The following is a 13,559-nucleotide window of genomic DNA, read 5'->3' as shown; positions in this document are numbered from 1 at the left end:
AGCTTTTATTTAATCTCCCCTCTATTATATCTGTATTTCCTTTTCTCCCACATCAAGAATCCCCTGGTTCTTAAGGAGACAGAGGAAAATGGAATTATAAAATCCCATAATTTCTCATTTTTTAATCCCATATGACAGTGCAACAGTGTCAGAATACCTGTGCTAATACCACCACCAACATGATCACTGAAAACATTAGAATGTGCTTTGCCTATGTTCTATCCATCCAACCTCTCCTCATTTTTTTATTGTGGTAAAATATATATAAGATAAAATTTGCCACTTAACCATTTTTAAGTGTACAGTTCAGTGGCATTAAGTACATTCACAATGTTGTTCAACCACCACCACCGTCCATTTCTAAAACATTTACGTCATCCCAGACAGAAACTCTGTATCCATTAAGCCATAACTTCCTTTGTCCCCTGCCCCCAGCCCCTGATAACCTCTAATTCACTTCCTGTCTCTATGAATTTGCCTCTTGCATATATTTCATACAAGTATCAACCACCCCTTTTAAAAATAGTATTGAGGGCCGGCCCGTGGCTCACTCGGGAGAGTGTGGTGCTGATATCACCAAGGCCGTGGGTTCGGATCCCATATAGGGATGGCCAGTTGGCTCACTTGGGAGAGCGTGGTGCTGACAACACCAAGTCCAGGGTTGAGATCCTCTTACCGGTCGGTCATCTTTTTAAAAAAAATAAAATAAAATAAATAAAAATAAAAATAGTATTGTGTTATATTTATATTGTCAGAACATAAACCCAGCACATACTATACTTTCTCCTTCTTTACTCTCATTTAAGCTCAGTTCTGTGAGTAATTACATAGTTATTTCTCACTACCAGTCCTTATACTGATGTCTTTTGAGTTTTTTTGGTTGCATGAAGCTTGTTTTCTGGTAGATTCCTTAGGAAGGGTTATGGGATCAGCATCCCTTACATTCTTATATTTAAAATTTAAAAATTTTTAAATTCAAAATTAAATTCTTAAATTTAAAATTAAGAATTAAAAATTAAATTCTTAAATCCTTAAATTCTTGCATGTTGACAATAATTTGTACACTTTATTCTTGAAAGTCATTTTTGCTCAGTATAAAATTCATGGCTCACACTTTTTTCCTTGACTATAGTAGAGGTGTTACTCCATTTTCTTTTGGTGTAAAACATTGTGGTCAAAATCTGGTGAAAATTTAATTTTCTTTCCCTTATAAGTCATGTGCTCTCTTTTTCTAGTTGAACAGATTCTTTAAAAAATTTATTTTTTTTCAATCTACATGCTCATAAAACAGATTTTTTTTTCTTTTTTCTTCAAAGTACAGTAGTTTTCCTAGACCATGTCTTGGTGCTAGTCACTCTGGGATGATATTTCAGGTATAAATGTGTGCCCTTTAATGTGTAGGATTTTTTTTTTTAATTTCATAAAAGTTTTCTTGAGTTACAGTCTTTAATATTTTTCTGTTCCTTTTGGTTTTCTTCTTCAGTAAGATCTCCTTTGCCTGTTTCAATGTTTGTCACTTTCTCTGAAATCTTTTTTTCCCTTTAGTTATTTTTTTAAAAACTTATTTTGAGATAATTGTAGATGCAGGTGTAAGAAATAAAACACAGAAATTCCATATACCTTTAACCCAGTTTTCCCCAGCGGTGGTATCTTGCATACCATAGAAGAATATCAAAACCAGGAAATTGACCAGAAAATTCACTGACCTTATAAGATTTCACCAGTTTTGCATGTGCTCTTGTGTGTCTTTAGTTCTATTTCCTTCTGTGCAGTTTTATCACATGTGTAGATTCATCTGAGCACCACTATAGTCAAGATACAGAGCAGTTTCATCCTCAGGATCCTTTGCAATTCCCTTTAGTAGCCATAGTGCCTCCCTCCCTCTCATCTTCCCTAAGCCCTGCAATCCACTCATCTGTCCCCATCTCTATAATGTTATCATTTAAAGAATCTTATGTAAATGAAATCATACAGTGTATAACCTTTTGGGATTGATTGGCTACTTTCCACCCCCACCCCCGTCAGCATAATTTCCTGGAAATTCATCCAAGTTGTTGTATATATCACCAGTTCATTCATTTTTATTGCTGAGCAGTATTCCATGGTATGGATGCATCATGATTAGTTTAACCATTCGCCTGTTGAAGGACGTCTGAGCTGATTCCAGTGTTTGGCTACTACAAATAAAGCTGCTACGAACATGCATGTACTGTTTTTTGTACGTGTACAAAGAGATGTACCTTAGGTGTATATCTTACGTTTCAGCCTGCTTGCTTCCAGCAGGGACTCAGTGGCTGTTTGGGGGTTCCCTTGTTCTCAGATCTGTCAGATGCTGCCCATTGCTTCTTTCTTCTTCCTGCAGACTCCCAGTGCCATGCAGCTTCTGTGGGTTCGTGGTTTGTAGAGATACCTTTTTAGCTGGTTTTGTTATATGTGTTTTTCATGGGCTTTTGCTCTCAAGTTTTTCTATTTTTTTTTTTTTTGTAGGTATTCAGAGAGATTAAAAAGCTATGCTGTTTCATAGTTTTCACAGAATGTTCACAGAATCCACATCTCAGCCATGTTTTTAAAAAATATGTTTTATTCTATATCTCTATACTTTGTGTCATGAATGGAGTCCAAACACGTCAGCTCAGCATGTTATAGGACATTTTGTTAATAAACTCATTCTTTAGTCCAGCCTTCAGGCTTGGAAGCCAAGTCTAGAATCATGTATCAGCTCTTCCTTATTAGCTACTGCTTTGAGCAAGTTAATTAACTTCTCTGTTCTTAAATATCTTCATATGTTAAATGGGGATAATAATAGAAACATCTTCATTAGCTTCTTATGATAATTAAATGAGGTAATACATGTGAAACTTCTAGAATAGTGCCTGGCACGTAGTAATTGCTCAGGTAAATTTTAGTTCTTACTGTTAAGTTTGCTTTGCCTATCTGTGTTCTTTTTTTTTTTTTTTAATTTTATTTTGTCGATATAAATTGTGGCTGATTATTGCTCCCCATCACCAAAACCTCCCTCCCTTCTCCCTCCCCCCTCCCCCCAACAATGTCCTTTCTGTTTGCTTGTCGTATCAACTTCAAGTAATTGTGGTTTTTTTTTTTTTTTTTTTTGTGTGTGTGTGTGTGTGTGTGTGAATTTATTTATTAATTTTTAGCTCCCACCAATAAGTGAGAACATGTGGTATTTCTCTTTCTGTGCCTGATTTGTTTCACTTAATATAATTCTCTCAAGGTCCATCCATGTTGTTGCAAATGGCAGTATTTCATTCGTTTTTATAGCTGAGTAGTATTCCATTGTGTAGATGTACCACATTTTCCGTATCCACTCATCTGATGATGGGCATTTGGGCTGGTTCCAACTCTTGGCTGTTGTAAAGAGTGCTGCGATGAACATTGGGGAACAGGTATACCTTCAACTTGATGATTTCCATTCCTCTGGGTATATTCCCAACAGTGGGATAGCTGGGTCGTGTGGTAGATCTATCTGCAATTGTTTGAGGAACCTCCATACCATTTTCCATAGAGGCTGCACCATTTTGCAGTCCCACCAACAGTGTATGAGAGTTCCTTTTTCTCCGCAACCTCGCCAGCATTTATCGTTCATAGTCTTTTGGATTTTAGCCATCCTAACTGGGGTTAGATGGTATCTCAATGTGGTTTTGATTTGCATTTCCCGGATGCTGAGTGATGTTGAGCATTTTTTCATATGTCTGTTGGCCATTTGGATATCTTCCTTAGAGAAATGCCTACTTAGCTCTTTTGCCCATTTTTTAATTGGGTTGCTTGTTTTCTTCTTGTAAAGTTGTTTGAGTTCCTTATATATTCTGGATATTAATCCTTTGTCAGATGTATATTTTGCAAATATTTTCTCCCACTCTGTTGGTTGTCTTTTAACTATGCTAATTGTTTCTTTTGCTGTGCAGAAGCTTTTTAGTTTGATATAATCCCATTTGTTTATTTTTCCTTTGGTTGCCCGTGCTTTTGGGGTCGTATTCATGAAGTCTGTGTCCAGTCCTATTTCCTGAAGTGTTTCTCCTATGTTTTCTTTAAGAAGTTTTATTGTTTCAGGGTGTATATTTAAATCCTTAATCCATTTTGAGTTGATTTTAGTATATGGTGAGAGGTATGGGTCTAGTTTCATTCTCCTGCATATGGATATCCAGTTATCCCAGCACCATTTGCTGAAGAGGCTGTCCCTTCCCCAGTGAATAGGCGCCTATCTGTGTTCTAATTCAATAGATATGGATGTTAAACTTCAACTCTCAGAGAGAAGTCTTATTTCCTTCATTGATAAATTCTAGGGGGAATACTTTAACATTCAAGAACTAATGTATCTTACCATATTTTTCCTTTAAAAAATCTTGTTAAACTTACATAAATTTGTATTTTACATGATTTTATATATGCTTTGAATATTATTTTTGGCATATTATAATGAACTCTTTTCTGGAAAGTAGGGCTACCCTTCTATACAGTGTCTACATATAGCAAGTGCTCATTTAGCTGAGTTAATTATGATTGTAACATAGAAACTTTACCTAACATGCCGGAGACCAGCTCCAGTCGAGTTGTGGGTCCTTGAAAGAGGGATGAGGAAGCCGGCGAAAATAAAAAACACAGACAGAGACCTCAGTGCCTCAGTATGCATGTTCTCTCTCTGTGGGCTGTCAGCGTGTTGCAGCTGGAGCACAGTAGAGCATGAGACAATGCCTTTTATTGAGATTTTTCTCTGCAGGGGGTTTTTGGGTATCATTTTTATTACATCACTAAGCTTGAATTAATAATTTAAAAAGGACAGGGTAAGCCAGTTTTTTTCCTTCGTTAGCACGTCTCAGGTGATTAGCTCGTGCTTCCTCCTTTTGGTATCAGGTTATCAGATTGGGACCATCTTCTCATTGTCTTGAAGTTAACCTGTGACCTTTCCAGTTGGCAAGCTGTGGTTAATATCTACCCTATTAACAGGGTGGGACTATTGCAGTTGCAAAGTGATAGACAGTACTATCATATGACCTATGTCTATTGCTAAATGTAAGTACAAATTTGTTAAAAGGAAAAATGCTAACATTTAAATTCTAATGGGGGTGTGGGCCGAGCCCGTGGCGCACTCGGGAGAGTGCGACACTGGGAGCGCAGCAACGCTCACGCCGCGGGTTCGGATCCTGTATAGGACTGGCCGGTGCACTCACTGGCTGAGTGCCGGTCATGAAAAAGACAAAAAAAAAAAAAAAAAAAAAAAATTTCTAATGGGGGTGTAATGATTTTATGTTCTAATGGAAAGAATCTACTGTTTATATGGAAAAAGAACAGTGGATATTTGAGCAGCATTATCATGCACATTTTGAGGTTATGCATTCGCTGTGGCCCTATAATCTTGATCTAAGTGTTAAAGTGTCCTTGTGCACAGCACCATCCCTCACAAAACTAGGTGTACTCTCTTATGTTTCTAAGATCTAATTTTGCAGGTTTAATAATTTTACAGCATATATTTTTATCCCAATACCTGATTCTTAATGATTTATTTAAAACTGGACACCAGCAAGTAAAGGGGGTTCTACAGTTTCGTTTCCATATACTTAATTTGTCCCAATCGTATAATTTCCCATTAATACCAACCATTCTCTTGCCATTAATATAATCTCCAGCAAATGATGTTTGCCAACTTACATTAGGCTGCAGCTCATATTTAGTCATGAGCGGTGCTTTTGGAACATATGCTGGTGTGGTCAATTTATCATAAGGGCATAATTTTGAATTGTCCAATTTACTCGGATCCTCTGTGGGAATGTTTAGTTCAATGACCGCATAATTATTTGTGTTGTTTTTATAATCTTTTGGGAATTCAGAGAACTGCCACGCTAACCAAAATATCGAAAGAGAAGGCAAAAGCCACGAAGCCGAGGCAGGCAGCCCTTCTGGTTGCAGCAAGTGCTCGTAGCTGCGGCCTGGCCAGCAGCTCTCCCTCCGGCGGCCTTGCCTACTCGGAGAGGGCAGCCCAAGCTGACTCCTTTAGGACCCTGCCATGGCGTGGACCGCGTCACTAACGGGTGGTAATAATTGACTCTGATCCTGTGTTGCAGCACTCTTCCCAGTCTGGATGCCCCTTATCCCATGTTGATATTAGCTGGTCCTCAAGCTTGCGGTAAACGAGAACTTGCCCACCGCCTCTGCAGACAGTTTAGTACTTACTTCAGATACGGGTAAGTTTATTTGTTGGCTTGTGTGACAGGAGTAAACTTTTATATATTGGTTTATTGGCTTGTTAGAAGTTTGTTTATCCAAGTTGTTGCATGTATCAATAGTTCTTTCCTAGTAAAATCTCAGATATTGATAATTTTGGCTATGAATTTAATCAAGTTCAAAAATGTACAAAACAACTTAATGTATAAGTTACGTTTTACAGCAGAGCTCGAAGGGGTCAGTAAATTGAACGTTCAGTAGATATTAACTCTTGGTAAGGACAGAGCACTGTGAGAGTGTTGGTCCTTGAAGGTAAATTATTGATAAAATAGGACCACTGTGATTACCTGCTCCTGAAATCTTGATTTATGTGGCATTCTAATCGATGTGGTAGAGATGATTGCTAAAGTGTACTCCTAGCAATAGAAGACCTTAACAAATGACAAGAAGAAACAAAATATTTTGTCTTCCTTGAAGCAGACAGGAAACACATAGCAGTGACCCCTCCCCAAACAAACAAACATGGCTCATTCATGCCATTTTCATGCATTTTTTCCATAAAAGGCTTATTAGCTTCTTTACCATTTATTATTCTGTGATATACACTGTTTTTTTAAAACTTGAATCCTCCAAATGTTTAACGTAATTCAGCACCAGCCAAATCACTCTCCAGGGTTTGAGAATACATGTCTTCTTAATCAAGCGTACTCGTATTTGAACGCAGGCCCCTCCTGCTGCTGCTCAGCATGACAGCAGGGATCGATGCGTGAGGGGCTGTGCTGTGCTCTAGTGACAGCGTCTCCTGTCTCTCCCTGGAACACACATTGACGGCACTTGAGCTTCTTTTTCAAAGTCAGGTCTTCCTCTTTAGAGGCATGTTTCAGGAGGATGGAAAGAGTAGGAACAGCAAAACCTTTTCCTTTCCTGTCCTTCATGTTAGCATTCAATGCCCTTAAAGTTTTCCAGAGCAAATGTTTTGCTGAGCCATTCCCTATGACGCAGTTAAAATAGAGGAAAGTATCTGAAAAACTAGACCCATCCCCAGAAAACCTCCAGCTGCATTTACAGATTTTTTTAGAGGTTTCTGGAAATCAGATTTAGAATTGTCATTGTGGTCTCTTAGGCTGACTTTCTCTTTTATTTTTTATGTATGGCAAAGAAATTACTTTTAGATTAGTGGTGTCTGTGAGCTGAGGAGGTGACTACAGAGATACACAGGACAGCGAGAAAACTAAGTGCAAGTTATTTTCTAATGCTGTTACAAAAAGCATATCTTCCCTTAAGCTGCATTCATTCAAACAATGTAAATACTGTTTTAAACAGGTCCATTTATTTAGATATTTAAAAGTACATCCTTTATTTGAACAACTCTAGGACACATATATTATTGATTAATATATTTTAAACACCCTGAAGTAACAAAAATAAATTAAAAGTTAATATTAGAATAAAAAAGTAGAGAGTACCATTGTGTTCATATGGGGGTACTGAACCTTTTTTAAAAGATCAGCTGAACACAGTGAATGGAAGGTCAAACTAGGGCAAGAGCGTATATGCTGACTATTTTGCTATGTGTAAATTTGGAACCTTTTAGCAAACCAAAGTGACCTACAGGAACCAAGGCTTTCTCTGGTTCCTTTCACATCTCTGATGTCAGTTATGATGCATATACCTATTGTTGGTAGGCCAGTCATTTTTATTCGTTTGTGATATGCTACTGCCAAAGCATGCTTGGTCCATGTGTTGTTTCAGGTGTTTATTGGCTCATCATAAAGATTCTGATCCAGTCTACCCTTACATTCTCACCTGGCTAGGCCCCCTAGTTATTTATTTTCATTAAGTCCTGTATTTCCTCTATTAGAATCCTTGTCCATCATGCTTTTGAATGTCTGTTTTCCTTGCTTATCTGTAACCATAATTGAGGGTAAGAGCCAATGTTAGCCTTGTTCACCTTTGAGTTCTCAGTGCCCAGCACATGGCCAGGCACTTAATATGTGTGTGATAAATACTTGTTAAATGAATAACTGATGGAGTGAGTGAATGGGCAGCTGAGTTAATGGTGCTCTATGCCACCTTTAGTGGAAATGACTGTGATAAGAAGCATAGGTGATTTCCCTCAACCTCCACTGATGGATATACAGAAAGATGGATGGGTTCATTCATTTGTTCATTCTTTCAATAAATATTTATTGCATTCTTCCCATTTATGTGCTAGTCCCTGAGGATACAGCGGGAGCAAGACTGGTGAGGTCCTTGCCTAATGACATTTGTAATATAGTGGGGAACTCAGACCTTAGATAATTAGTGCCTTGCAAAACTTGTGTGAAGGCACAAGGTGGCAAAACAAAATCGTAAAATCAGCTTCATCTTCCTGGACTGTTACTGCTGCCACTGCTATTTTTCTCCTCTGGCTGGAATTAGTGGCAACTGGGAAGGCTCCTAACCGCCCCCCTACCAACTACACGCTCACTCCTCCACCTGCCTCATGGCTCAGAAGCATCGTCCAGCCATTCATTGTCACCCTCACGCAGGTAGAGATCAGGGCTCATTCAATGGCAAATCATTCTAAGGATTTCATCAAGGCATGGATCAAAGACCATGTTATTGGATAAAAGAGGGTATTATATAGCTAGTTATTTCATCCATTAAGAAAGTAAGATAGTACTACCATTATATGCAGCAACTTTGTAGTTAAAACTAAAGATAAAACCAAAGCACATCCTCAGGGGCCAGCCACTGCTCTTGCTTGGATTTACTTTCCTTTAATTTTTCTCTAACATAAGTTTTATGGAGTTTTAATTAAAAGAAAAGAAAAAAAGGCATAAATACAGATTCATTGTGAAACATAAAAGCATTAACAAAGGCACTTTTCTCTGCCATTTTCTTAAGTCTTTTCTTTCTCTTCTACTTATTTCGTTTTCTCCTGATATTTTGCTTCTTTTTAAAATTGTATTGATCTGACATCAAGACATTCAGTAAAATTTTCACAAGCTAAGTTGCCTGTGCAGATATACAAATATTAAAAACATAGCTCAGTCATACGGCAAATATTGGTGTGGCTGAGAGGTTTTCCTCTAGTCTTAGAGTTTTACTTTACTATTTGTTCTTGGTTTTAGAAAATAGTTTGGATGTTCTTTCTTTACCTGTGTTAGTTATGAGTGACCTGGGGATACGCATTTACTGCCTTTAAAAATCTCTCTATTTATTTCCAGCTTGATATTATTGCACAAATTGGTGACTTCCTGGGAAAGTGCTGGATAATGAGGGTGACACAAAACAATACCAGCATGCCTATTTATCTTCCAGATTTAAGGCCATGAAATTGATCTGAATGGTCCTGAAAGAAAAACTTTATTCTTCCTTAGATCTTTATTTTATAGCAATCTCTATTTTCATAACCTTCTCATGATGTTGACTACTAAAGTGTAATTTATTGTTAGCATTATAAAACAGTAAAGTAAAAGACCACAGCTGTGTAGCTACATGAAATGATAGGAGCTATAGCAACCTAAGTGCAGTCTAATCTAAGTGTCTGTTTATACACTTGTGACAAATTTGTAGAAAGTTTCATTCATTCATTCAATCAATATTTATTGAGCATTGTTCATGTGTCATGTGCTAGTGTTAAAACTGTGAGAAGAAAACCCGGGTCTTGTCCTCCTGGCAGCTTGCAATCTAGTAAGGGGTTTATACAAGTAAATGCTGTCTAACAAGATAGTTAGATATGTGCTGTGATGAGAGAAGTAAAGAAATAAAAGAGAAGTGGGATGTGGGGCTTGAGTGGGTAGTGCATTGTAGGCACAGAGAACAACAGGCACATTTCATTTACTGAAAAAGCGTACATCGTAGTATGGTTGAACTTGAAGTATTAAGGGAGATGACAGAAGATAAGAGTGGAAAGATAAGGGTTTGATCAAAAAGGGTTTCTAAGCAGGAGAAACCTTGTCAGCAGTCTGGGAAAGCTTGGGAAGGAAGGCTGGAGACAAGGAGAATACAGAATATAGTGGCAGGTGATGATGGTGTGAGTTAGTAAGTGGTGTGTAGTTACTGGTAAGTGGACAGAGTGGTGGCTTGATGGAATTTGATACTCAGACACAGTATGTGCTAGAATCTTTTACGTTCATGCTTCCTTAAGTTGTGTCCAGCAAGTTATTGACATATATTTGCACTGGGTGTTAAGACCAATTTAACTTACCTACCAAATTCTCCAGGAATACCTGGGCTTTTGTGGCTACCCATTGAAAGAACTCACTGATTAATAATATGGCGTGCTTGAATCAGAGGTGCTCACAGCCAAGCCTCTGCCTCAATAGTTGTAGTAACAAGAAGTTCATGATTTCCTGAGGCAATCTGGTCCAGAATTGAGATTCTAAATCTGCATGCTTCCTAATCACACTGAAAAATCTCTACATCCTCAACCACCTGCTAGCTCTTCTTAGATATCTTTTCTTCCTATTACATATCTCTGGATATTTTAGTATTCCATTAGTTGGTCTGGACTTCCATATTCCTTTCCCTCCTGGTCCTCTCCTTTCCATGGACTTGCTTTGTTAGTAGCCTCGATGACAGCTGGCCGATAGATTGGCCTTTACAATGTCCAAGTTTACCCTTAGATTTTTAGGGCCAGAGTTACAGTCTGGGTTTAAGCTCCAATTCAGTCCTTCTGTCTGTTAAGTGAAACTAACAAGGAGTATAGCTCCCATTAGAAACCATGATTTAACTACCATGATTTAACTAGTAGATTAATTAATAAGTAATAAACTCTTGGAAATATTTAGACAGGGGAGAGGAAGGCCATTGATAGTGATGGCTCAAGAAAATCTGTCTAAAATTAGCATCATTTTTTCTAAACAAGTTTATTGAAAGGTTGCTTTCATTATGAAGTATTTCCTATTTAAGATGTACATATTTGAGCGGCATACCATACTGCAAACGTTTCTATATGTGAAAATTGGACGACAGGTTTGAAACACTGCAGGCCATGTTAGGTCCTTGTTAATAGAAAGTTCCGCAGTGGTCGCAGATTCTGTTATCAGCATTCTCCACATCAGTGAGGCCAGCTCTTCACTTTCCTGCCTAAAAGCTTCAAATTGCTTCTTCGTTGTGTCTTCCTTTTAGAAGTTATGAAAAAATTCCTGCCGCTCAATCCCTTTGTTGGGAAATGTAAATTCAGACAGTGGGCGAAGGCTGTGCTGAGGGTTCGATGGATCTTCCCTAACTGTCAAGGGCATGTGAAGAAACGCCAGTGTGTTCAAACAGTGAAACCCAGGTTACAGTGTTCTGCCAGTCTTCTCTTACAATGTACTCACTTTCCTGAGTGTACAACTTAAATGTATGAAATGTTATGACCTTAAAATCTACCAGTATGGTTAATTCTTGATTATAATGGAAGGGGAACAGTGGTATGAAATATAAAAATCTATTTGCATTTGACTTTGTCATGGAGAGGCTTTTGAGGTTGCAACTTTACCTCTTAATTAGCATGATATTAAAAAGAATCGACTTTGGAGTCATCCTGGTTGCGTTAGTCCGTTTTGTGTTGCTATAACAGAGGACCTGAGACTGGGTGATTTATAAAGAACAGAGGTTTATTTGGCTTATGATTCTGGGACAGCTGCATCTGGTGCAGGCCTCAGGATGCTTCTACTTGTGGCAGAAAGTGGCAGGCAGCCAGCGGGTACAAGCAGATCACATGGTGAGAGGAAGCAAGAGAGAGAAAGCAAGAGAGAGAGAAGGTGCCAGGGTCATTTTAAGCAATGAGATCTCGCGGGAACTAATTGAGCGAGAACTCACTCATTTATCCCCCCACCCCCAGGGAGAGCATTAATCCATTCATGAGGGATCCGCCCCCATGACTCAATCAGTTCCCAACACTGCCACACTGGGGATCAGATTTCCACATGAGTTTTGGCGGGGACAACACATCCAAACTCTATCACTGGTGTTGCTACTTAATCGCTTAGTAACGTTACTTAATCGCTGTGCCTCAGTTTCATCATCTGTAAAATAAGAATAAGAAAGAACATCTACCTTGTGGTTTTTGTGAGAAATAAATGAAATAACAGGTCAAGTGTCTAGCTGTTCTCATCTCCCATTTTAAAATTATAGAATAGTCTAAAAATCAGTTTGCATTTTCAGAACTTAATGTTGTGAAGGCAGAATGACATGAAATCAAGAGTCCTGGGTAGATGGGACCCACAGATTCTAGTCCCAGGACTGCCACCAGCCTGCTGTGTGACCTTGGACAAGTCACTCTTATCACCATCTATAAAATGGAGTTCTGTTATCCAGTTCACATGTTTCAGTTTTTTCATCTGTTTTGCAAATACGTAGTGATTGCTTGCCATGTGCCAGGCATTGGGAATGCAGTGGCGGGCAAGATGAATGTGACAGAGTCCTCCCCTGGGGCCTCATGCTCCTGTGGTCTGCTAGGGAAGATAGGAAAAAAACAGATAAATACATAAAAGAGAGCAGTCGGAGGTAGGGTGGGGTGGGGCTGCCATCTCAGACAGCGGTTGGAACAGGCCTCTCTGGTTGCATTGAGAATTCCTTTAGCCTTGGCATCCTGGAGCCATAGGAGGCTCACTCACAAAGTTGGCACAGCCTGGCAGCACGGGCGGTACAGGAGACGGGGTCCTGAACGAGGAGCTGGAAGGCAGTAGGTGGCAGGCATGAGGCTGTGGGACTGTAAAGGACTGTGATCCGGCCATAGGTCCCGAAAGGCTTTTTGGAGGGGTGACACTTAAGCTGAGCCCTGAAAGACAAGTGGGCCAGCCAGGTGTAAGGGGAGGAGGGGAGCCTGTGGAAAATGCTCATAGAACAGAGAGAACACAGCACGGTTGAGTGGAAAATATGTGAATAATTAATCTTGTTGTACTTCTTAAAGTATTGTTACGTGATGGCAGAAAAAGTAGCTCAGAAGGTGATAATTAACGGTGAGTAAAAATTTCCTGTTGATCATCCAAAATTTGTGTAATCCTTGTAAACTGTAGCAAGTAAATGTAACCTAGCACTTCAAAACCACAGTGTTTTCGTAATTACTTTATTATTTGTGGGTCAATTTCGTTTTTCTAAAGCACACTTTATACTGAAACCTTTTCCGTTTGGATTGTCAAGTTAATAGAAATAGACTGGGTTAACCATTCTGTGATTTCAGGGCCTGTCACACCACAAGACCACCTTACTTTGGAGAAGGGGATCGAGTTGATTATCATTTTATCTCTCAAGAAGTTTTTGATGAAATGCTAAACATGGTAGGAATGTTCTCCTTTATTTTTATTGCATAAGAAATACATGTTCTCTGGCATAAATATTATAAAATAGTGGTAAATAAAAAAGGGAAAAATTAAATTTTGTGCTTGTTACAAGAGGTGAACTCCTAT

At 38.7% G+C, this 13,559-nt stretch overlaps 1 protein-coding gene across 1 annotated transcript in view; it reads left to right on the top strand.

Moving 5' to 3' along the window:
- Positions 1–13,559, top strand: part of LRGUK (leucine rich repeats and guanylate kinase domain containing) — a 71,128-nt gene that overhangs the window by 40,856 nt on the left and 16,713 nt on the right. The window contains exons 11-12 of the mRNA XM_063101012.1: positions 6,078–6,197; positions 13,334–13,430. Of these exons, the coding sequence (XP_062957082.1) occupies positions 6,078–6,197; positions 13,334–13,430 (217 nt within the window). The remainder of the gene's footprint in view (positions 1–6,077; positions 6,198–13,333; positions 13,431–13,559) is intronic.

Source organism: Cynocephalus volans, chromosome 6 (assembly GCF_027409185.1).
Source record: "Cynocephalus volans isolate mCynVol1 chromosome 6, mCynVol1.pri, whole genome shotgun sequence".
NCBI lineage: Eukaryota > Metazoa > Chordata > Mammalia > Dermoptera > Cynocephalidae > Cynocephalus > Cynocephalus volans.
This window is presented reverse-complemented; position numbering and strand designations above follow the sequence as displayed.